Source organism: Heterocephalus glaber, unplaced genomic scaffold (assembly GCF_053883595.1).
Source record: "Heterocephalus glaber isolate CG9 unplaced genomic scaffold, H.glaber_assembly_v1.0 deba00001461, whole genome shotgun sequence".
In the NCBI taxonomy this organism is placed as follows: Eukaryota; Metazoa; Chordata; class Mammalia; order Rodentia; family Bathyergidae; genus Heterocephalus; species Heterocephalus glaber.
Window position 1 is genome coordinate 16,369,424 of NW_028258308.1, and position 25,279 is coordinate 16,394,702.

The window sequence follows — 25,279 nt, forward strand, 5'->3', positions numbered from 1 at the left end:
AGTAATAGCTCACCGCTCCACAAGACCCTGGGGTATTGAATGGCCCACATAAAATGGCTCATTTGTGTGTTGATATGCACACACAGGGATATTCATGTGGCTGTTACAGGGCAAAGAGCAATAAGAGCAAGAGAATCAAGAAGTGAAGCTGAGCATTTCTATCCTGAGGGATCTGCTTCATCTCACCATCCTCAGCACAGATGCACAAAGAAAAATACCACCAGATAGCCAGCAGTTTGTCATTCTTAAGAGAAACATTCATCCACTTAATGGCAATCAATAGTGAAGTTCTTATACACTGGCCCATTTCACCAATGACCCAGGGTCATCCCCAGGCTTGCCTGAGTTCAAGGTTGGAGGGAGAACTTTCCTCTCTCCCCTACACCTGTCAAAGCTGACCCCTTTCCCAGGCCCAGTCTGGCCAGCTCTTCCCATCACCTAATCACAGAATGTTCCTCCTCAGGAGGAAATGAAGACTCCAGCAGAGACCTAGTTCTGAATCCCTCAGCCTGCTGGGTGAGGTTTCTGTATAGTCAACTTTGTATTGTTACTGAACTTCTGGCTGTGTTATCTAAGACTATATTATACACTCTTTATTGTAGGGACTCAAACTTGTCCCTGGAGGAGCTTCCAAAATACTAAACATCTGTGTCCCATCCTGGAAGTATAATGGTGTGGACTTTTTAGGAGACTTCCTAGATAATTCAAATGTACTTAAGACAAGTGCAGGAAGCACTGCCAATCAAAGTCCCTGTTTCCCTCAACACATACTTAGGCACACAAGTGCTAAAATGTTTGTTGAATTAATTAATGAATATCTAGGTGTGGGCCAAATCATACAAAACTCTTAGAACATAAGGTGCAGACCTTCAAGGACCTCCCTACGCTCCCCGAACACCAGCCTTCCACACTAGCTGGGCACCTTTTCAGTACTTCCAAGGCCTTAAATGAACAGTGGCCTAAATGCATGGCTCCCATACACATATGTCACGACTTCCTTTGTAATTAATGCACACTTACTACTCCACATACTCCACATCTACTGTGGGTTAGATAGGTGAAGGCCCTGGCCCAGCTTCCTCAGCCAGCCTTCTATTTGGGTTTTTGTGTCCTGCAGCAGCTTGGTAATGCCACAGGTAGAAAGTCAACCAAGACCTCTCAGAAAATGTCAGTACGTCCTTATTTTAGACTAGGAATAGCATGTTTTGGGAAGCTTCAGTTGTGTATGAAAATGACCTGAACATGCCGCCTGCCTCACAAGCACAAGTTCGATCCCTGGCACCAAAAAAAAAGAAAAAAGAAAATAACCTGTCTAGCATTGCAGGAAAAATCTTGTTCTAAAGGAACAAGCTATACCTAATCAGATCAGGGCCCATCAGAGAAAAAACCTGGCTGGGCAGAGAGCGACCTCAGCCACAAACCAAAAGACTTGCTGGCCTGACAAACCAGCAAAGGCCATGTGGGCACCAGCCCTGAGAGGCTCCCTCAGCTCCTGCTCCCCTGGTGATCAAGATGTTCCAGAAGTGGGCATTAACAATGCTCAATGTTAAAAACAATTAGATGTAACTGTTTCTTTTATTTCCCCCTTGAGGGCAGAGCCCAGCCTTCTAGATTCTTTGTAACTTCCCAAGAGCCTAATGCAATGCTATGAACATAATGGGCGTTAAACATTTATTGAATGAATAAAGGAGGAAATGCAGATTCCAATTACTGATGGTGATGTTAAGAAATACCAACAGTTCCCTAAATTCAAATATCAAAAATAGGCTTTTCCATCTAATGTATATTTTTATGGTGTTGGTATTCATATTCAGAACAGAGTCTCTGAATCTGTTATAAAACAGTACTATGATGTCCTCTTTTGAATTCCAAAGAACTGTCACACTGTGATGATGCTCCTCTTAATTCATCTAGGTAGTCTGGAGCAAATTTAACATCACAGGCCTGGATTCATTAGTGAAAATTGCTGTATGAAACATTCTCTTGGGCAGTGCCTGGCGTCCCTGTGTATAAAGGGTGGTTGATAGAAATAATATACAGGTGAATAAACAGACCTCTTTTCTCTTAACTTAAAAAAAAAAATCACTAGAAAAATGCAAAGCTTCTTGTTAAAGAAAAGATCAAGTCTACTGGGTGCTATGAACACCTGAGGGTCAGATACACAGGAAATTCTTTATAAGGAACAGTTCCTAAACCATAATCCATCCTCCCACAAAAAACTAGTGACAGAATCAAAACCCAAGGGCTCAGCCTAAAGCCTAAGAATGCACCCAAGTCTTCATTTCTCTCTCAGTACTGCACTTTCAATTTCAGAAATGGCAAACACCTGCTTCCTTCCCAGGAGCACTTTGGCCCACCTATTGCTGACCTCCAGGCTGCACCTAAAACACTGGTGGTGAACTTGCCACAGTGGACTGTCTGTTATCATTGAAAGCTCTAAAAGGTTCACAATGACTAAAGGGAGAACCCCCCCCCCCCCGCCACCTTCCAGGGAAGCACTGACCCCTCAATCTGGACCTGCCCACCTAATCCCCACTTTGTAACTCCCCACATGCTGTTCATCCAGGTCCCAAAGCCTAGCCTTGTCTTTCTGGCCTGAGATTTGCCTCGAGGGACCAGGGTTTCCATGGGCCCCATAGCTCTGACTCCAAAATTCCCTTCACAATCACCTTGTAGGCCTCTTCTATCCAAGAATATATTACTCATTGCTTAGGCCCAGGCCTCTGTTCTTCCCTCAAAAAAGAAACTGGGCAGACCAACTTGATGACTAGCCACTCAATTTACTTAACATAGGTCTGTCATAGGGTGGAGTATTAGGGGCTCATTTCTTAGACACTGATCAAATAACAGGGAACCACCAAGTTTGCTTCAGGCCACAGAGAGCACTTAAAATTAACATCCTAGAGTGGAGAGCTTTCTTCAGGCCCTGGCTAGCCAGACTACAAGGTCACGCACCTTTGTCCTTTATACTCTCCACCTCAGGAAGCAGGTACAGAGAAAGAATGTGCTACAGGGGTTGTACCAGAGTTCAATCAAGGTCAAATTTGATCTTTGACAAGGTGCATATGACCTTTGACAAAGTACGTGACCTTCGCGTTTGCACAATTAACACAGGCTCTGCAAAAGTGTATTTCCAACTAACATAAAAGCAACTGTAAAAATACCAGATGGATTGATTTTTAGCCTTTTAATTTCCCAGTTTTATTCCTCACGCCTCAAGAACAGCTGATCTCCAAGACAAGCTTTCACTAACAAAACATGGGTCTCTTTTGCTGCCACCTGCAAGGCCCCAGCTCACTCCCACCTGCTCTGAGAATGCTGCTCCCCTCTCCTCCGTTCTCCTCCTTTAATAATGCACACTTAGTCCTCCTTCTGCACAGGTCATCTGCTCAACATTTAAAATCCATTTTCTTTTTTGGAAGAAATCACCATTTCTACTATGGCTACTCTAATTTTTAAAAGTAATTATTTCTTGACTTTGTAATGCAGATTATAACCTCATTTTCTTTAAAACAATGTTTTTTCAAACTTCAAGTCATGAAATCATTGAATTTTTAAAAAAAAATAAAATGGATAAAGTAAGGAAAGAGATCAGAACGCATCCCACATGCAAGGTTAGGTACTGCTCCCAAAACCTGTTTCCAGATCGTGTATTTCAAGTATAAACTATGCATGCCGGACCACTATGAAAGAAGCATGGGACTTGTTACTCCATGGACACCCGTTGGCCTCTGTAATATACTGATAAATGTGGACAACCGAGTATTTTTAAAAGGAAAAAGTCCTGTAATATGTCCCAATTTCTGTGTAGATACTCACATGGAGTGGGAAGAGACATACACAATCGGCTCTGGTGAGCCTGCTCCTGTGTCACTGACTGTTACCAAACCCCAAGTCCCTTTCCAGTTGTAATCCTTAGATTCACCAGTTCTCTTGACCTGTGATTATTAGTAGAACTACACACTACTGTAAAACCTCTTAGACTTCTTTGTGTTCTACTTTTCTGTGAGTCCTTTTCTTTCTTTTGCTTTTTTGGGGGACTACTGAAGGCTTAATCCGAATCTTAAGTTTTTCTCTTGTAGTCACCAACTTGAACTGATCTCTTCATAGAGTCTCAGAGACCAGACCTATTTCTAAAATCCTGAAATCTACATTTCTAACCCAAATTTCCTGCCTTTTTTTTTTTTTTTTTTGGTGAGGGGTGGTAGCATCTGGGGCTTCTGCTCTTTTTCTCACCACAATAAACATTCCATAGATACTTGACAGCAATAAAGAATAAATGTATCTTTCCCTAGTGCTGACATTTTCACTGTGTTGCTTAATAACTGCAGCAAGAGCCAAAATATACTTGTGTGCAAATCTAACCAAGAATTGGTTCTATTAAAGCATAGCTTTTATATTTATAGTAGGAATAAGGACCAAGAATTTAAAAGACACACAATGTCCAAGAAGTATTCACAGATAATCTACATAGTCAAAAAAGATTAATTTTCCAACTTTTTACCTAGAATTATACATCTACGGCTAAACAATAAGAAATCTCCAAATAAAACACATGTATTTCCCTAGCACAAAGAGTATCACAAAACCCTTCAATTATTCCCAACACTGTTTAAAAGGAAAAGAATCAAATAGTAGAAATTCATACTTATAAAGTTCTTGATTGTCAGAGGAGTACCTCTGTTTCAAGTAATTATAAGACAGTTCATATGCTTTGGTCTTTCCTTCTTTTTTTTTCTTCTATTACTAACTGTCAGAATTCAGAACTGCATTAACCTTGGACCACTAAGAAGAGATTGTATAATTAGAAAACTGTATTTTTCAAATTCTCTCTTACTGAGGCTTGATTAATCCTCACTGTCTCATGTAGGCGGTTTTCTAGAAGTTTGACAAATTAACAGGATGTATTCTATCCTTTGTTAGATTTGAGATTTAACATTTTATAGATTTGACTTCTATCTCATTTGATAGAAGACTAATACAAGGTATATTTTAGACAGTTGTACTACTAAGGCAACTCAAGTTAAAACAACAAAACAACAACAAAAAACAAAAACCCTCTTAAATGATCTTCATCTACTGAAATACAACAGAAAATATCAGCACCTGATACAATTTGGAGTCAGAAAAACTTTCTATTCCAGTTAAAGAAACTCATGAGATTTTAAAAATCACTTCATTTTTAATGGCATAGGATTTTATTTGAAGGAAATGACACCCTCAGGCCCAAAGGGTACTCTGTCAGGGCTGACCTGAAAAGGCAGACAGCCCGGGGGGTGGCTCTTGTTAGGATCAGGGTTAGAAGACACACACAGCACCTGCTGCCACTCAGAACAGCCCTGCTCTACCTCCTGCCACCACTCCAGGCTGAATCGGCAATGCATGTATAGGAGGGTTCACAAAAAAACCAGGGTCAAGACTCAAAGAGCCAGAAAATGTCTGCTCACGGCCTTCTCAAGTGAAAAGGTGGGAAGAGTCATCCTCTATTCTTTCCACTGAGTTCTCATTCCACAATTAATAACTGACATGAAATGGGGTTCCCAAATTAAAAGCTGGCCTGTGCATTAAACGAAACAAAATAAAACTCAATGTTTATTTACAAGATATCCCATTTCTATTCTGGTGACAAAGCTTTTTGCATCATTACTTTTTCAAACTGGAATCTAAGTGTTTTGACTTCTTGGGTCCTACTGGTGTCCCAGAGTTACAAAATCTGAGCACATATCCAGGAGCACGGTGCCCCTGCCCCTACCCTCACCAGCCCACACATACCTGATGGAAACTTCCACTGAGGTGGGGGTGTGCGCGCCCTCCTCTAACAAATCCACTTAAGGAACTGCTTCATGGCTTCTGGACTAAGATGGAATTTCAGCTACTTATTTCTGAATTATTGAAAGATATCCTGACAATGTCTCATATGTCACTGTCAGCCTCCCAAGTACCTATCCTTCAAGTCAGTAATTTAACAAGACTGGCCTCTAAATTGAAGGCCCCCTATCTACGATCACCCCAAAGCCCCTCAAAGGTTATAAAGTGTTCACTTTTATGGATACTCCAAAATCCAAAGCAAAAAATTATAGAATGTGGTCCCAAAAAATGTCATTCCTCTACCTCATCTCCCTCTACTCAGCGTTTAGGTCTGTACCTCATATACCTGGTAGAGTAGCAAGTTGATTATCAGGGTTTTCATATGATCTGAAATACAGGTAGACTCAGGGAAAGGAGAACCAACTTGAAGAGCAAATTACTCCACTTCTACAAGGTCACTCAGCCCATCAGGCCTGGCCAGCCACGACTCATTCTTCTCTGCCTCTGCTCCCCACCCCTTCTCTCAGATATTTTCCCTTCCACTCTTCACAGCCAACTCACTGGAGCAATCCAAAGCTGTTTCACTCTTACAGCTTCTCAGACACAACTCTTGCCTATGGCCAGAGCATCCCTTGTGTTGGCCTACAGCAGAAAGAGAACAGATTAAAACCTTGAGCATTTCCCATATGTCTTGATAAGTTCTGGCTGCAAACACCATCCATCCCAGGCCAAGTGCTCACAGGGTGAGAAATGGATCCAGTGCTGTGAGCTCACACTCCATCAGGCAGAAGATCAAGCAAAGCTACACACGGAATGACAAACTGCAGAGAACATCCAGTATATGAGGGGTTAAATGCACTGTGTGCAGGTAGATGGGGAACTGGATCTTCAGGTAATATTGTTTCTGCAGAAAAATACATGTGAATTACAAATGCCTTCTAAACAAAGAGAGTGAAACTCCGAGATTTGCCTACACAAAGATAAAATCTTACTTAAGTCCCAGGCTCTCTCAGCTACGAACAGGAATAATAATACCCTCCTTTCCCTGCACAGGGTTACAGAAAGAGCATAAGGCACACGAGAGGAAACAGTTCTATGAACCAGAAAGAATTATGCAAATAAGGCCTTTGCTGCTTATAATTAGAACTGGACTTTGTTTTCCTCACTGTGATGAGGACTTGGGAGAGCTGGCTGCTAAGGACAGGGTCTTTCTGGGCACAGATGACAGGTGACAGCACTTCTGCCTGACCAACCAATTAACCACATTGCTTAGAACAAAGACATTAGTGCCCCTAGTCCGCTGCAGTTAGTAGCCCTTCTATTCAGAAGATAAAGTAATCCGGCCTCCCACCTCTGGCATTGAGTGGCATAGGATTCTACTTGAGAGAAATTCTAGTGTGAGTGTGTGTGAAAAAACCAGGAAAGAGTGATAATGCAGAAAAGCCCAGTCCTATGCCTGGAAAATAGTCTCTCTTACTACTTTGTGCCCACAGACAAGGTCTCTGCTAGAAGAAATGATAAAGAAAAGGAATTCAGGCTGGGTCTGGGAAGAAAGGGACATCCACTAACTCAAAAGGCAGTATGGTTTTCTAAGCTCTGACGAGGCATGGACCTCTAAAGCACCCCAGGCCCACCGAGCACTGCCAACAGTCACCTCTTGTGTCACAGTGCACCTCTGATTCTTGGAGCCATACCTGGCTCTTTTTCCCTGTGCTTCCTCTTTACCACTTCCACTCAACTGTCTCCTCACACACTGCCTCCCCTACCCAGTAGCTTGATGTTAGCCTTAAGCTTCTCTAAACCTCAGCTTCGTGGCCTATGGAATGGACAGAAATCCCCACCTCCAAGTACCCTTGTTAAAAGCTGTATTCTGTTAAGTGCACAGTGCAGAAGATGCACCTGGCAAACAGAACTTCCACCCTTCCCCCAGGCTTACCCACCTGAGACCAGAGGTCCTGGGCCGCACAGTTCAGCCTGACCACAGGAAGAGACCTTTCTTTTTCTCTCTTGCTCCATTCCCTGTTCTTCTGCCCCCTTCCTCTCTGCCTCTCGCTAAAGCTGCTGGCAACAACTCATGGCACCCAGGGGAGCCACTTAGCCCCAATGGTAGTGCTTAGGGCTAAAGAGATTTCTGACTGTGGTGTTTCCACTATTGATAATAAAGCCCCCAAAACTCTAATTACATTGCTTCCCTAGGTGCTGAGGGCACACAATCAGGTCAGGAGGAGGAGGACGTGGAAAAGACTGCATTTCATCCATGGGTAAGCCAGGCCAGCTTCCTTCCTACTGTTTACGTGAAATACTTGTGGATGCCTAAAAGGTACTAAAAAGGCACCAGGAGGACTTGGGCACTAATCATCCTTTGACAGTTCTGTAACGTAAATATATACCACAAGGCTTAAAAGCTCCCCTCTTGCGTTCATGGCTTTTAAAGGGTAAACTGGGACTGAGCACTGGAACAGGAGTTGAGATCCGTGTGTTCTAATTAATTCTATCTCCATAAGGCCTGCCTCAGGCACCTCACTGATCCTGCCACAGCATGTGGAAGACAGGGATTAACTGACCTAACTCCAGACCCTCCAGCAGGACTGCACTCCTCACTGCCCTACATTCCTGGGACACATCTCCAGCGGGCTGCTCCAGGGCCCCAGCACTCAGCTCCTCCTTCCCACCCAACTCTTCCAGCTGACAGTCTTGCTTCTATCTCATTGAGAAGGCTGTAATTTATCATCTCCCACTGAGACACCATGAGCCTCTGTATCTATTGTCACCTGCCCCCACCTGCTCCTTAGTGTCCCTCCTCCTGTCACTAACCAGTGTGCGTGTGGGAGGTCATCTCCCTCCCATCCTCAAACACGACGCCTTTGTCCCTTTGATTCTTCTCTCCCTCTCCTGCTGAGATGATTCCTGTGAGCTAAAAAAAATGTCTGATGCAAAAAAACAAAACCCTAAAAGTAGCTTCTCCCATCTCACAAATACAACAAACCTTCCTTTGGGTTCCATCTCCTTTCTAGCTATGCCACCTGTGCTCTTCACAGCAACACACCTCAAAAGCCTATCTAAATAATGTCCCCACTTCCTCACCTTCCCTTCGCCCTTCAACTGGCTCCAATTTGACTCCTAATCCTACCACTGTCAGAACTGCTCTTGGCATTGCCAACAATGACTTCCACATCACTAAACCGCTTTCTAGACTTTTCAGGAGCCTTTGACACAGCAGACCATTCTTTCCTTCATAAAAAAACACAGCTCCATGGGCCCCCTGATGTCATGTCCCTTTGCAGTCCCCCTTCATCCTATACCCAACCTCTGAATGCTGGAGTCTCAAGGGTCATGCAGGGCCTGCCCCTCCTGCCTTGTACACCTACTGATGTATACTGATGCCCAACAGGCCTATACAGGCATCACCAGGCCAGACCTCTTCCTGTCTCTCCAGATACCTACAGGACTACCTGCACCTTCACTGGGGGCCCTCACATCCATCTCAAGCTTCAGCTGTCCAAATCTTCCTCATCTTCCCCAAATCTAGCTTCTATCAGTCTCCCCCACCCAGTTGGTGCAGTCAGAACTGTTTGGGGGAAGTTAACCTCCCTCCCCTACTGTGTATCACCCCGTTCTCTTGATGCTGCCTCTAAAATATACTTCTGTGTGCAGCCACTTCTCTCAGCCCCAGCACTCCTGCCCCTCCAAGCCCCACTTGTCTGGCCTGATATACTCACCACACTGCAGGCAGTCCTATTTCCACTCTTGCCCCTACAAGATTCACTTCACACATACAACCTCAGTCACTTGTTAGCTACTCTAACAAGTTAGCAAAAACTGGTAGCTTCTAAACAACAAAAATTTATGTTCCACAGTTTTGGAAGCTGGCAAGTCCAAAACCAAGGTGCCAACAGCTTCAGTGTTTGGAAAGAGACCCAGAAAGGGGCAGAGAGGGCCTTCTCCCTGCATCCTCACATGGTAAAGGGGCTAGCTTGCTCCCTCAAGCCTCTTTTAGAAGGGTTTAGAAGGCACTAATCCCATCTAGAAGTAGTGTGCTCTTGTGATCCAATCACTCCCAAACACTCCTCTCCTTAATACCATCACCTTGGGGTCAGGATTTCAACATGTAAATTTTGGGAGGACAGAAATATTCAGTCTACAGCACAACCAAAGCAATCTTTTAATTTAAACTTAACCGCTAAGGCCTTCAACCTCACTATATCACTCAATCCTTCACAAAATAAACTTGAGCTGATTTTTTCCATGACACCTACAGCATTTCCACTTGGAGCGCTTCAACCAAGCAATCCCTCTGCTTGGAATGCTCCTCCCAACTCCAATATCAATTGCCCATCTTGACCTGAGATCCATCTGATTCTTGGAACTCAGCATGAAAGTCATTTCCTCAGAGAGGAATATTCAATAACTGTTTATTTCATTAATGTCAACTTCCTCTGTAATTAGTCTGCAAATTCCTTAAAAACAGACCAGACTATGTACATTGTTTACCACTACAGGGTGTCTGGCATTAATACATGTGACAGATGCCCTATTAGAACTTGCTCAATGAATGCGTAAGTGAATGTGAAAGTACTCCAAAAAAATCTGAAACATTATAAAATATAACTTGAAAATGAGCACACACCTACCACCAGCAGAAAACTGAAACTGGTAAAAGAACAGATGACTCATCAGTATTTATTTCAATTCCAAAAAAGCAGTATCTCACTTGCAGAAGGAAAAAAGAAGAGTTCTGCTTCCCTTTATTCACCTAAACTCAAAATTAATGGCATTTTGAACAAAGTCTTTTAACTGCAGAATTTAAAAATTCATGCTCAGTTATCACACTCAATATTTTAAATTTACTATGGCATCTATCATTTGAAAGAGGCACAGGTAAAATTTACACCCCCACTAATTAGCCAGCAGCAACTCTTCAGATAGCATGATCAGAAGAGTGTGTGCACACCCTCCCATTCTAACTCCCTTGCTTCCACCAATATTCTGTTTATCACTGGGATCTCCTAATTCCAGGCAAGTATCTGTTTCAATAAATACTGTCACAAAGTTGCTTGAGTCACAACAGGATTTCTAAATTCCTTTCTATTTAGTCAGATTAATCTCATCTCCAAACAGTTCTAAATTTAGTGCCTCAAATATTCATATATTCTTTTACTTGGACACAGGCTCTTTTCTTCCATCGATGTTATCCAACCTTTCTTTTGTCACCTAATGTCTTTTAGTCTCCATGTTTGTGGGGTAACCAATATTCTTTAACCACTGCCTGCTTGTGGGAGTGCATAACCTTTGTTCCTTTTCTCCAGCCCCATTGTGATTAAATGTGAGTTAATGGATAAAGATGCTTGTTAGTTTTGGGACACTAGATAAAAATCTATAACAGACCTAAAGTCCCAAAGTAAACTACTCGACTCCTTGTTTGCCCGGAACTAATGTTCCGGACACCACAATCTATAGAACAAGCTGCAAATGTCTGCTGACCATCAATACGTGACAGTCGACCACTAACTAACCTTTGTACCTTTTCTTTAATTCTATATGTTAACTTCCCCCTCAACCCCCTATAAGAACAGCCTCGGACTCTGAGCCAGTTGCCTAAGCTATTTTGCTTTGGGAATGCCATCTGGCCAGACTAATAAAGGTCTGTTTTATTTTCCAACTTGTCTGGTGTGTTCCTTCCCGGGTGTTCTTCGCTGCAGTCAGCTCCTTGGAGCGTTTGGTAAGGCCCTCGGTCTTACATGCTATTCGCGTATATTGTCCCTATCTGGTTTATACTCATCTTAGAACTGCAGCAGATTTTAATCAATGGAAGGGAAGGAAAGAAGCCTGCTCCTATCTATTTTATCCATATACATGTATGTACATTCTCTCTCTGTTGCCACCAACAACTATTTACACTCTGCACCTTGACTGAATGCTCTCAGAACTCAGTAAGCAGAGAAGTGACACTAACTTAATGCAATCAAAGCTATATTGCTAATATTTTTCCTGAGGATTATAGAAATGGAGCAAGCAGTCCTCACCAATGATGTTTCATAGAGATACTGAGCAATAAATGTCAAGTTATATGTCTAACAATCCCATAATCACTGGATATAAACAAATGAATGCTGGAACCCAGAACTCTTGATGGCTGGTTCAGGGTTCCTTCACTTGAATGTGGTCATTGTTGTTTAAAACAACATTGTGGGGTTTACTCGTCTAATACACATATTACAGACATGCTTAGCCCTATCCAAATATCAAAGTCCTAAGAAGTAAAAGGCAATATAAATATTTACTCTACTTCAATAATCCAGTATTAACAAAGCTGTTAAAAGGAGATTCCTAATTGAAAAAACACAAAATAAAATAAAGACTTAGTGATTCAGACTAGTTTCAGAGAAAATAAGTAAAAATCAGCACAAGTAACAGAACAGGTCACCAGAATAAAGACTATGAAATTCAACGTTTTCAGTTACTCAACACTAAATGGTAACGGCATAGCAGAAAGAACAATGAACTGGGCCTCTGGGTGACTTAGACATGAGACCCACCTGGGTCTTGAGCCCTGCAATGGCCCTCCTACCTGGGCTACCTTGGGCTCTCCAGCTTCCCCTCTGCAGACCGAGGGTGGTACAGGCCTGATAGGAACCCAGTATTAGTAGGCAGACTTGGCAAATTTAAAGAAGTTTCATTTATCATTAGGAATATGTATCTATTTGCATTTAGATCATTAATCTGATAAAATACTAAACACAACTGTTTTGGAAACTAAGTTGAATGTGCTCCTGAAATTCTACTGGTTATTAATTTTCAATAAAGCTGAATCTGGAGAAATGGTACAAAGATAAACTTCAGCCCACCTCCTCACATCATCTTAGGAACTACTATTTTCAATTAAGTTTTATTTCAAACTTCTGTGAGGAATTTGACTTTAAAGTTCACATAATAGGAGACATACATATGTATATTTTCCTGGGTAAGTTTGATCCCTATAGATGAGAATTTTATTTTATTTTTTTCCAGTACTGGGGATTGAACTCAGGACCTTGCGCTTGCAAGGCAGGTACAGTGCCAATGAGCTAAATCCCCGGCTCTAGACGAGCATTTTAGCTCTTCCTACATCTGTTTTTTAGAATGGCGTAGGTGGGTTATTCTGTTACTATCCATCCTTTGTAGATATTCATAATGAAATCATCTCCTATGCTTTAAAAATAAAAACTGTTTATAAAAATACATATATAAAAATCAAATAAATTAACAATTATTCTTTTCTGAAGACCATTTATAAACAGTTGTACTCTCGAATGAAATATTCTTCTATCAAGTTTGTTAATTTTAGGAGGTAGGGAAAAGACTCAAACATATACGACCAAATTCTTGTTGATATAAATATAATTACAAAATCAAACCAAGGTTTACCCCTTGATTTATAAAAATAATCTACTAAACTTCTCCCCTGGATAAGAGCTAAAAGATTCTGATGAATTTTATCAGTTACTTTGTGCAGAAGTCCCTAATTAGACCTGCTGTCAGAATACAACTCCTAGATGGCCGGACAGGAGAGGAATGGCAGAAAGTTGTAAGTGAAATTAAATTCTGCAGAAAAGAAACAGCAAGTCATCAAATTCATAGATCTGCTGAACAAAACCAGAGGGCATTCAATTTCAACTGGCTGAAAGAACAAATTTGATCTTAATTACTAAGAAGCTCTTACAAGTTGTGAGGAAGTCACAGCTTAAGGAGGATCAGCCTCCTAACTTCTTGATAAATTAGTTTCTCAAGACTAACCTTTTGGATGTCAAAGAAATACATCACATGCATGGTAGTCAGGAAAATGTCAGTGTTCAAGGGGGTAAGGTAAATGGCTACATAATCACTAAAATGACATCTATGCATGCTTAACAATATGCTAAGTCTGAAAAATAAAGATTTAATTTACATATAAAATTTACAGGAGCAATGCTACATACTGGCAAAAGTATTTAAAGTTGCCATACTGACCTCTTGCCTTAATTCCAGGTTTTCCTTCCCAATATCATATCCAATTTAGGGTATTCCTATAGAAATAGGAATGGATCCACTGCTGCCCACCCAATTCAAATGAAAGCTACCACTCACTCGCTGGGACATCAAGATAGTAATTCTAACATGATGATGTGTAACACTGCAGGCACAGCAAACCTGGCTTCTCCATGGGAGAACATCATGAAGGTGTAGCAACATTGTTAAAGAATTTCTGTGGCTTAACAATGGAAAGAAGTTGATTCTACTCCAGACTCTGTAGTCTGTAAACTATGTCAGCAAACCTGGTTACACAAAAGCCCAAGAATGATATCTGAATTATCAAGAGTATTTTACCTCCATTTTATAAAACTACTATTTTGATTAAATGTGCTTTACTGTAATGAGTTTCACAAAGAGAAAAAAAGTAAAAATGTCAACTGAATACTTCATCAGGGGGTAGTTTAGCAACCTACCCCTCATAAAAATAAAAATCTTCCAGTCTTTTTATATGGTAAATTAGATAAATTTGCTGCTTCCTACTTTCTTGTCATTCATCTGAAAAAGGTTCTCACCATAACAATGATAGCTTCTTCCTGCCACTTAATGTTACTGACATTATACTACCTTTTGGATTTTTCAGGAAGAAGATGAAATAAAAGCCATTTTTTTAGCAGAGGGAATTTTCATTTTCCACATTAATATTACATCATAATCAAATAGTTTCATGAAGTTTTGATCCTAAGTCTGGAAGAACAAAAACATCCTTTAAAAATGCCTCTCCAGAGACACAGCCCAGGAAAAGCTGTCTTCCTATCATGGTACAAGTACTCTGTGTTTCCCTCCTCTCCACAAAGTGTCAATCAAGACTAATGACTTCAACCTCACAGAATTAATAAAGTAGAACTCAGTTGTATGTTATTAGTAAATTCAAATTTACATAATTTTCAAGCTCCCTGTCTTAGTCACTTTGGGCTGCTATAACAAAGTCCAATATTTATTTCTCACGGCTATGGAGTTTGAAAGTCTGAGATCAGCATGTCAGTATGGTCGCGTTCTGGTGAGGGCACTCTTTCAGGTTTGCAGACTATCATCTCCATGTATCCTAACATGGTGGAGAGCAAGCCTTCTCCAGGGTTCCAGATGGAAGGATACTAATCGAATTTGTGAGGGCTCCACCTTCATGGTCTAATCACCTTCTACAGGGTCTACCTCCAAACAGCACCACATTGGGATTAGGGGTACAACATACGATATTCAGGGAGACATAAATATTTGCTCTACTTCATTGCCCTCTGAAGAAATCTTAAAGTCACACGCAAGTGGCTTTCTGTCTAACACTAGGCACAGGAAAACACTCCCCCCAAGCTCTGGGTCTCTGAGGAGTTACAGCATCTAAGCCTCAGTCTGTTCAACTGCAAAATGTGGAGATCAACATTTCAGAGGAGCTGAATTTCAGTATCTCACAAAAGAGAAACAGAGTGACACAACAGAAAGAGCATTGGCCTTGAAGTTAAGAGGTTACAAAGAAGTTCCGTAAAAGATAGGGGTAGGCTTAGACCCTGTAGGCTCAGAACCCTGAGGCATTACCAAGGTACTGCAAGAGGCCTAGCATGGTCCACAGCTGAATAAATACCACGTCTAGCACAGAACATTTTTCAAACACCACAAATGCTATCTGATTAATGAAGATTTGATAAATGTCAAGTCTTAATGATATGAAGCAGTTTCTCACTCAAAAGATACTGAAAGATTTTTGGTGTTTAACAAAAGGTCCTATTTATTCAAGAGTTAAGAATCATTGGCCTAGAACTCCAGTGACCTCTAAAGCTTCTTTATAGGGCTTAATGCATAACTTATGACTCTGTTTTTTCTGATACAGCAGCTCAGTCACCATTAATGTAGGTGAAGAAAAAAAGGTACACCAACCCAATTTCAGATATTGTCATCTTATTTTTAAAAAATAATTTTTAAAATCATGAAATAGAAACAAAAGAAGGCATTTGCATTTTAGCCAATCATCAACAATCATTTTTATTACATCCCAGGCAATCCAAACATCTCTCTGTGGCTTGAAAATCCTTGAAAAGACAGGGACGGTGTAGTGTACACAGTCATTGTTACTTAGATGTAAAGCCCATCTTTACATGTATTATGATGGTAGTAATACTAACTGCCCTTTAAAAACTATTTAATACCTTCTAAAATTTTTACAGTGCATCAGATTACAAGCTTACTCATGAAAGAAAACTGTCTACAATCTAACATAGCTACTTATAAAATGAATAATTGGTGAGAGTAAAGAGCTTTGAAAACCAGAAGTATCATATGAATGATAAAAAATAATGCAGACCACCAGTGCCCAGAAACTCAGCAGCTATTCAATAAAAAACAATCACTGGGGCCAGGGATTTAGCTCAGTGGCGTTGCTCCTGCCTAGCAAGAGCAAGGTCCTGAGTTCAATGCCCGGTTCAAAAAACAAAACACAAAAAGAAAAAAAAAAAACAGTGAAGTTGGATAAATGCCTCTGTGGTTTTGTTGTTGTTTTAATTCCTCTAGAAAGTAGCTCTGAAAGGTACTCTCCTCATTTTGGACAAAAGGCAATGTCTCATCAGAAATCCAGTTACTGGAGAGGTTACAGAGCCCGGAACAGGGAGAGTATAGCAAATGTAATGCAAAGTCCTTGGCTTCTGCTGCAATTCTGCCTGAGGCTCACTGTGACTGAAGAAGGCACAGGTCACTCAGGGAGAGCTGCTCTGCTCAGTGACCACTGAGACTCCTTCTACAGTGGTCCATCCATTGACATCTTTTGCATCCATCCTGTGTAGGACAGACTGACATCTCCTAAGAATTCATCCATATCACACTCAGCACAAGGACCAATATTTCACTTTCCTGACTCAGTGAATCATACACTTCAATGCAGATCTTTAATGTATCGACCCTTCTGCTTTCACTATTTTTATATGGGATACTGAAGTACACTGTGAAAAATTATTTTTGCATAGACTTCAAAACAACTAATCATTCTTTTCTTTCTTGCCATGAGAAAATTATAGAATCAAAATCTGGATGCCAAAGTTTCTGAAATATATCAGTGTATTTTGCACGTAACTCACTACCACCAGCTATAAAGCTAGAGCTGAGAGGACAGTTTTACATCTTCCCAATTTTGATCCTGCTCTTCCTACTCCTATCAAGGTAAAGATAAATTGACTATCCAACTATTAAATCCCCTTAATCGCCAAACTATCCTTTGTACTGCAAACACCCTGAGTGCTGCCTAATTGTCCCTACTGTCATTCCTCAATTCTTTCTCTACTGCTACACACTTTTTTCTTTTTCCTCTCAAATATGGAAGATCTGCCCCTAAGCAGTTTAAAAATAAACTTATAGGGCTTATTTAACTTGATTAAGGCTCAAGAACTTTAGTGAAAATGCATAAATTAGACTAAACGTAGGCTTGGAGTTTTTCATGAGAAAAATCCAGAGGAAAAACCTACCAGGAAAGAGTCAACAAAGAAAGGTCTTACATCATGCCTTGAACTTGGTCTCCTGAAGGCACACTCTTTTTCGTTTGAATGGCCTTCATCCTTACCTCCAACAGAGACACTGTTCTTTCGCAGACAAATACAGGGCCCAACATTATGAAAAATTACCAACTAACATATGCAATCCATTTTGTCCCTTTCATAGCATTAATCGAATATTCTTTAGGGAGTAAAAGGAAAAGATTTCTCTCTCACGGATAATCTCTGAACACATCCTCCCACAAATTCCAAAACTTATTTTTTCCTAATTTTGAGGTGAAAATCCAGAGAGCTGAGCCAGAGGGTTTTCCTTTCCATACTTCAAGCTTGTGGTCTGACCACAGACTACATGGGATTGCAGAAGCCCCGGCAAGCTTAACAGAAGAAGCTACTGCATCACCCTTCTCACGATGGATGCTCACAGTTTGATTCCTGCTTCCCAGACAAGAGCTTGAACCAGAGATCTCATCAGGCAAGGGGCTGAATGAAGCCTGCTTCTCATGACAGCCAAGCTCAAGCAGCACTTAGTAAGCTGACCCTGCTTCCCAGGAGTAAAGAAACCATCTACAGAGGCACTACACACAACCCTCAGCTCTCTCTGCAAAGGGCTGCGGTGTGCACCCAGGTCTGGTGTTGCACAGGCCAGCTGGCTGCCAATGAAGCATACCGGGCCCACAACAGGCACCAGAGCCCAGGACGTCAGGGCCCAGCTGTGTGACCACCACCACACTCCCACCAGCAGCTCCTATGGAACTTATAGAGACAGGGATAGCAAATGGAGATAGTTCAATAGGACCTTTTCTCTTTATAGCTGTTGATGACTGAAAAGACAAGACGGTACCTTCCCACCAACTTTTTAAATGAAGCACCCCTGCGGCCATGTCACTAAGCGGTGTGGAATAAAGAGCCTTACCATAAGGATATTTGGTGTCCAGCTTATTTTCTGCTGTCCTCCTCCAAGGCAACAGGTCATCGCTGCACCCATTCGGCATTCCATTGTACCCAATTCCAACAATCTTGTTTTCTGCATTCACAATGCAGGCTCCAACCTACAGGGAAATGGGCCCAAGGCTTGGTGACTACAAATGGCTGATTTACCACTGGGGAGCACTGAAGAGAACCAAAGCCTCTTATAGGAACAGGTACGCATGCAGGAATACAGCACATAAAGCAGCAGACAGACTATGCACTTTTAAGTTGACAGCTGTTTCATAATTTCCTTAATTCGTGAGTTTCTCTTTCCAAGAATCCATTCTCCTATGAAATCCATTTACCTGGGAATTTGGATCTTTGCTTCTCTGAGCTGATAAGAAGGCCACTGCCATGAAATACTCAGGCCATTCCAAATAGTCATCCCGTTTCTTGCAGGAAACTTCACTCACATTAGGTCTAGAAGAAAAACATGACAAAATGTTGAGAAAAGCATTTTGGTAAATCTGCTTTCCAAGTCAGTGCACTACACTGAACTCTGGTCTCTGAACAGTCAACTTCAGCTACATTTATCAATCAGAAATCACAAAACTTTGATGCTAGACAGTCTCTGGTGTTAAGTAAAACATTAAAGATATTTATTATTTCAGAAGTTTTGCTTTTGGCACCTATAGCTTCACAGTGATAGTTCATCTATTTACTAACAGGATGTTTCTTTGAATTACAACATATGGCTAGTCTACACATTTTTCTTTCCTTCAACCCTAATAAATAGAGGAGTCAGCACAGGAGGGGAGAAGAAACATTTACTGATCATCTAATAGATTCTGGACACTGTTTTAAGGTTTTACACATCTCCCTCAAGCTTCATTCTAAGAGAAGCAGTAACATCTGACCTTACAGTTACAGAATTTAGGGAATGGAATTTGCCCTAAGCCACACAGGAGAGTATTATCCATGCCAGTTGGACCGTGAAGATAACATCTTGAAGTTGTGACACTAATCAGGTAATTTGTTCCTTCTTTCCCCCTTAAATTCCCCAGTCAAAAGTGTCAACACTGAAGACAGAATCAAAGGAGAAACAACGACAAGTGCTAGTACTAAAGCCAGGTTTCTGTAACTTGGGTTTTACTCCAGGCAGGTGCAGGAGGTCTCTACAACAGGGAGAGCCCATGAACAGGAGCTATTCACCCTTTCAAAAGGAATAAAAGTAGGGTAATAAAGAAAGGAGAACAACACAAGATCACTCAATTTCTCAGCTCAATGAGAAATGCTGAGAAAGCCTAGGTTCTGGTTTAAAGAAAGGTGAGGATTCCCAAACCCCCACCTCAGGGTCTAGACTTCAACCTGATGGTACAGTGCAGTGCATAAGTGCCCAAGACTAGAATGCAGTGAACAGGTCGGAACCATGGTTACCAACTCATTCCTTCGCCCAAATTTTGAGAAGTCTGCAAACTCAACAGGATGAGAGAGGATGCTGGACGCGCCTGTTTTCCCGCCTGGTTTAAAGGCTCCTACCCAAAGAAAACTAAAAAATAAAAAAAAAATAAAGGCTCCTATCCATAAGGGCTGTAGGGTGCCTGATAAGTACTCCCTTCTAACTGGAGGGCGAAAGAGGGGAGAGGGGTGGGGGGAGGGGAGTTAAAGTAGGGAAAAAATAGTTTTCCACCTGACGCTCGACCCAGGGGTGGTTAACGCTCACTGGAGCCCGCGGAGGACCCAGGCGGGCATTGAGGCTAGGATACAACTAGCTCAGGAAGAAACAGCGCGGAACGAGCAGAACCCACGCTCCTCGCAACTCCCCTCAACTCTGATCGAAGGACTAGAGCTGCATTCCCACCCAACGCGTGGGTACCAGGAAGGACTATTTTCACACTTCCAGAACCGCGTCCCTCCACCATCGCCGAGGAGAATGCCTGGAAGGCCGCGGCGCACACCGTTGAGATTAACCCCGGCGCAGCCCAGTGGAAACCGAGTCGTCGCCCCCGCCCCTGCTTGCCCTTCGGCGGGTTTCACGAGGAAGTGGGAGGTGCTTACTCAGGGCCTGTCGCGCCCGAGTCCCCCCCGCGCCCCCGGGAGCCGGCACTCCACATCCTAGTCGGCGCCACGTGGCGCGCCGGCCGCGTACCCGTTCAGCTGGCCCCCGCCCATCCTCTGGTGCTGCGTCCGCGGGCCTGCAGGCCGGTGCTCGTCCCCACTGCCGCCGCCGCCGCCGCCGCCGCTGCTGCGCGCCCGGGCAAAGGACTTTGGGAGAGGGGCGGGGCGCCCGCTAGGCGGGGAGGTGGCCGGGCCGGCGGGGCGGGCGCGCGCGCGCGCGCGCGACCCTGCTGCTGAGTCCCGGCTGTGGGCCCCCTGCGCGCGATCTGCGGTCGGCCTGGCCAGTGTTAGGGCCGCAGGGCTGACTGCTCTCGGGGTGGCTGGGCCCCTTTGTTATGGTTCCCGGTTTAGGGTCTGCCCCTGACTTTTTGCGCTGCTGACAGGGCGTTCGCCATGAAACCGCCCGGATGTTGGGACCTGCCCGCCTAAGCGGCGCTCCGGACCCCGCAGGGGTGGAAGTGGGGGACCGCTCCGCGACCGCCTCCCCATCGCCTGGTTTAAGACTGGGTTGTTTTTGTTGGTAAGGGTGATTTTTTTTTACACCCTTCCCCGATCTATCATTAACTTCTTTATTATAAATATGTAGTGTGTGTGTGACTAAAAGACGACCCAAAGAATCTAGTGCAGTGAAACTGAACTGCACAGGAAGTGAAGGGACCTGGAATGAGCCTGCTGTGTGGCAGTGTCATGTGGGGGACAGTTGGCCGGTGCTGGCCTCACAGTTTCATATTAGAAGTATTCGTTTGAGGGCCCTAGGCCTAGAGGCACAAATACCTCGAAGCTGAATTTGCATTTGGGTTTTGCCTGACCCGCTTTTAGAGTCTACCCAAATTGTGTGGCAAGGCCTCAGGTGTTTGCTAAAGCTTGCCACCCTTTGTCACTTCGCACACACATTCCGCTTGATTTTCCCCTGGTAGTTTTCCCGCTAAAATTGTACAGGTTTCTTCAGTTTATTGTTTTTTTTTTAATTAGGAAAACAAGGCACGGGATGAATCAGAAAGACCATCAGTGACCTGTCTGAGGTCATATGCCTCAAGGAGCTAAATCTTATTTTTCTTGAGCTTCATTTACACTATCCAGACATTTGACACCCCGCCCCCCCAGTCTGGCACAACATTGGTTCCAGCACAAAGAATGGCAAAAGAACCCCTTCCTGTTTTTTTTACACATAGGGCTTGAGGATACTTCCAGCACTCCATAAATAACAGCTACTGTAATAATCATGGGTTCTGATCAGCACAGCTCAGATCTGAACTGCTAATGCAAACAAAAGCTTGTTAACTGTATTAATTTACCCCAACAGAGGAAGAATGATGAGAATAAACAGTTGGTTCTATCTAATTCCTCACTACAGCAGACACATCATTCTTCATTTCCGTGGTCCAGCCCGTAGATTCAATAATTAAATTATGTACTCCTCAGTAGATGCCGGGAAAGCAAAAAGGAAAAATACTTCACTGTTAACTATAGATCTCTCTATTTTTTTCCTTGATAAAATTCAGGCTTGAAAGAGCTACATCGATTAAGATGATGATTTTCAATGTCAAATTGACTTGATTTGACTGTTTTGTTGCCATTAAAATGCATTACATTTTGTGCCCCTGCCCTTCCCCTCCACACTTCTTTTTTGTCACACTCATCTATAGTCTTTGGGTCTTCAAAGATCCATTTCTCTTCTTACCAACCTACAACCCAATACATCACCAATTGCTGCTGGTCCTTCAGCCACAACATCATTAAGCTTTCCTCCTTCCTCTGCTCCATAAAGTCTGTCATACATAATTTAGTTACTTCTCATCATTCTCCATTTTGGTCAACTCACTCCCCTCTGCAATAAATTCAAGATCCTGTTTGCTGCAAACACATTACCCTGAATGTTCATATGTTTCACTGGAAGTCCCTCATCTTAAAGATGACATTATTCACAATACAAGAAACCCTCCTGATTCATGGTTTCACAACTTGAGGTTTCAAATGTTCTTCACTAACAGTGAAACCAGGCAGCCAAGGGGGAAAAATACATTCCTTGGTATAGCTTGCTCATTAACACCTTGTAACTCTGAGTGTGGCTGTAGGTGTTAAATCTTTCTTGCTAATACCTTTTATTTTGGTGTATAATTGAGGATCTTTCTTCACCTACCACAGACACAGAGATTTGCTATGCTTTCAGCCATCTCTAGCAAGGGGAGGCTATTTCACATAGGTTGAACACCATGTTCTTAAGGACTGTTGTCACAGGCTTTGGCTTTGCACCTTTGTTAACAGGACTATGCTTATCTATGTCTCATCTATTGCATAATTTAGAATATAGTTCAGTATCTTGGAAGTGTGGGACTCAGATTTTAAAAGGTAGAACTGGAGATAAAATTCTTGGACAACCTTGGAAGGGGCTTTGATGGTCAATGGATATCTGCCCTCTCAAGATACCACCTACCACTTCTCCTGCCTTCTCATTTGGCAGAGAAGGGATGTGATGTTACAGGGAAAACAGAGTCAGGAAGTCTGGGAAGGAGCCAAACTGCATCAGGTTTGTTGTGGGAAAAAAGGACACAGCTTTGGAGTCAGGCCAAACTTTGAATTCTAACCCCTCTGTTCTTACTACCTATGTGACCTTCAAAAAGTATTTACATGCTAGGAGCTGTAAAATCAACAACATTCATTCAGTCATTTTTTTATTCTCTGTGGTGTGCTAGTGCTGCAAATACCACAATAAACAAAATATACCAGTTCTTACCCCTCCCCAATAAAGGCAGAATAAATGAACCTCATTGCTGCCCCAGTCAACATAATAAATGTTGAAATATCTTTAGTTTTAATTTGTCATCATTATAAACTTATTTTTATAGCTTAAGAGTTGTATGTAGAAGGAAATATCCCTTTTACTATTTTTCAAATGAATAGTTATGTTTCCATGCTACAGTCCAAACTGGGGGGAATTGTTTAAACCTTAAGTAAGGGCAGATTTTATTGTCTGCTAAAACTAAAAAAAAAAAGTTCATGAAAATTCTAAGAAAAAAATTAAATGTGTGGTCTTATCAACATATACTGTTAGAACATGAGGTCATTTGTTTGTGTTCAGTTAAATGCATACAGACTGCAAATTGACATGATAGAATAAAAAAAAATCAGGATTCCTAGATAGAGGACAGAAAAAAAAAATCAAGATTCCTAAATAGAGTTTTTGTTATGAGTTGAAGCTGCCAGTTATCTTTATTATTCCATATCTTCAAAATTATAATGAAAGTCAAAGAGGAAATATTAACTTGGCATTATGGTGCTTTGCTAGGTACTTTGCTATTATATATGAGTAAATATTTGTTGAGTAAATAAATTAATAAAAAATAATTGCTTCATGCTGAATTGTTTGGAGCATCCAAAAAATAAAGAGAAGTCTTTGTAAACTCTGGTTATACCTCTATGCAGTGTCTGCCTCCTTTTTCTGAGTTTAACAAACCTGGAGAGAAAATTGATAGATGAGACATTGGGACTGGTGGGTCAGGGAACTAAGGGAAAACAGTTGTTTTCAAGAGGAAAGGATCTAACTTCAGATTCTGGTCTTGACCCTAAATGACCATCGATGGTACCGGAACTGAAGGCGGCTGTGAGAGCTGACTGCCTTTTTTTAATATGTCGGTTCTCTCCCATGACTTGCTTCTCCTCTGCAGAGCTGAATGTGTAGCCTCTTTCATACACAACTGGTTGAAGTTGATGGAAATTACATGTCTTATCACTTCTTAAAAGAAAAAAAAATACATAAAATGTAAATCTAAAAGAAATGGGCAATTTTCTTGTACCACTCTGTATTTCTGTGTAAGTTACCAAGTGCCAATCATTCCTGCTTTTTAAAATTCAAATTTGTCAAGCAGCATGTAAGCTTTCAGTGTTGTACAAGAAAAGATAATGCTTCATGTGGAACAGTCACTTATGCCAGTTCTGTGAAGGTGCCTACCTAAAGAGAATTTATCAGATTGCTGGTTTTATAGAAATATTAACAATCTCATTAAATTACACCTTCTACTCTGGGGTCACCATGGCATCTCCTGAAGGGAGTCAACAAAGTATTATGGTTCTGGATATAGAATTCTTTATTGACGTCGGAGTCACCATGTATATTTTAACTGGTGTAACGAGGCAAATGTCTAAGAATCCTTGTGAATGAAAGCCCCTGTTAAATTTTATTTGGAAGTTAATGGCTAGCATAACTTGCTTGACATGCTGTGCCTTTCCTTAGCTAACTGGAAAGCTCACTGGGGGGGTGGACTTCTAAAATGAGAGGACAAGAGTCAAAATAATATTTTAGTGTTGCAGGTCACGAAGGATGTGTATATTGAGAGTAACATCCGTGGTACTGCCATAAAAACAACAATCTGTTATTAGTGCCATGAGGTAAAAGGTGTCTTCTACAGACCTGAACAAACAAAATAAGGAAGAAAGCCTAACCTGTTTGAATAACAATTGACATTGTTCAGTATAAGAAAACCTAAACTGTGGTAGAGGAGGTAAAGGAGAAGGCCTGGTCCCATCTTTGACCACCTCTGTGTGCTGCAGTGTTTGATAGACAGCTCTAAAATGACAAGAGGGAAAAGCTGTCAGCCAGGAAGCATTTTAAGACATTTGTGATCCTAGTAATGCTACCTTCAAATTAGCCCTGGATTGAGTTAAATATCAACGGAAGGGAGTGGAGCGGCACTGGTGGAATCATCCCTATGAAAAGGAGAGAGATTTAATAGCATGGTGGTTACAATAACCACTGTCCTACAAGAAAAATCAATATCTACACAGTGTTAGAATCACACCAAGGGCTCCTGGAGCTGAGCCATTTCAGTGAAGAATAAACTCAGATTCATTAGAGTAGAAAGTCAGAATGTGGTAGGAGGTCAAACATAAATACACCCTGGGCTCTTTTGTCAGGAAACCCAAGATGTTCT

At 41.9% G+C, this 25,279-nt stretch overlaps 1 protein-coding gene across 7 annotated transcripts in view; it reads right to left on the reverse strand.

Moving 5' to 3' along the window:
• Dctd (dCMP deaminase) overlaps positions 1-20,514 on the reverse strand; it is a 38,646-nt gene extending 18,132 nt beyond the window's left edge. For 4 of the 7 annotated variants that reach the window (XR_015453440.1, XR_015453439.1, XR_015453438.1 and 1 more), the window contains exons 1-3: positions 20,292-20,385; positions 18,599-18,713; positions 18,238-18,373 (exon numbers count right to left, since the gene is read on the reverse strand). Coding sequence is in view for 4 of the 7 variants with exons in the window: in XM_087217049.1 (XP_087073175.1) it covers positions 18,238-18,373; positions 18,599-18,713; positions 20,292-20,347 (307 nt within the window). In the remaining 3 variants the exon portion in view is untranslated. Of the gene's footprint in view, positions 1-18,237; positions 18,374-18,598; positions 18,714-20,109; positions 20,130-20,291 lie in introns of those variants that run through there. The other 3 variants (XM_087217050.1, XM_021264963.2, XM_087217051.1) reach the window with 2 other exon arrangements.
• Between the last annotated feature and the right edge of the window lie 4,765 nt (positions 20,515-25,279).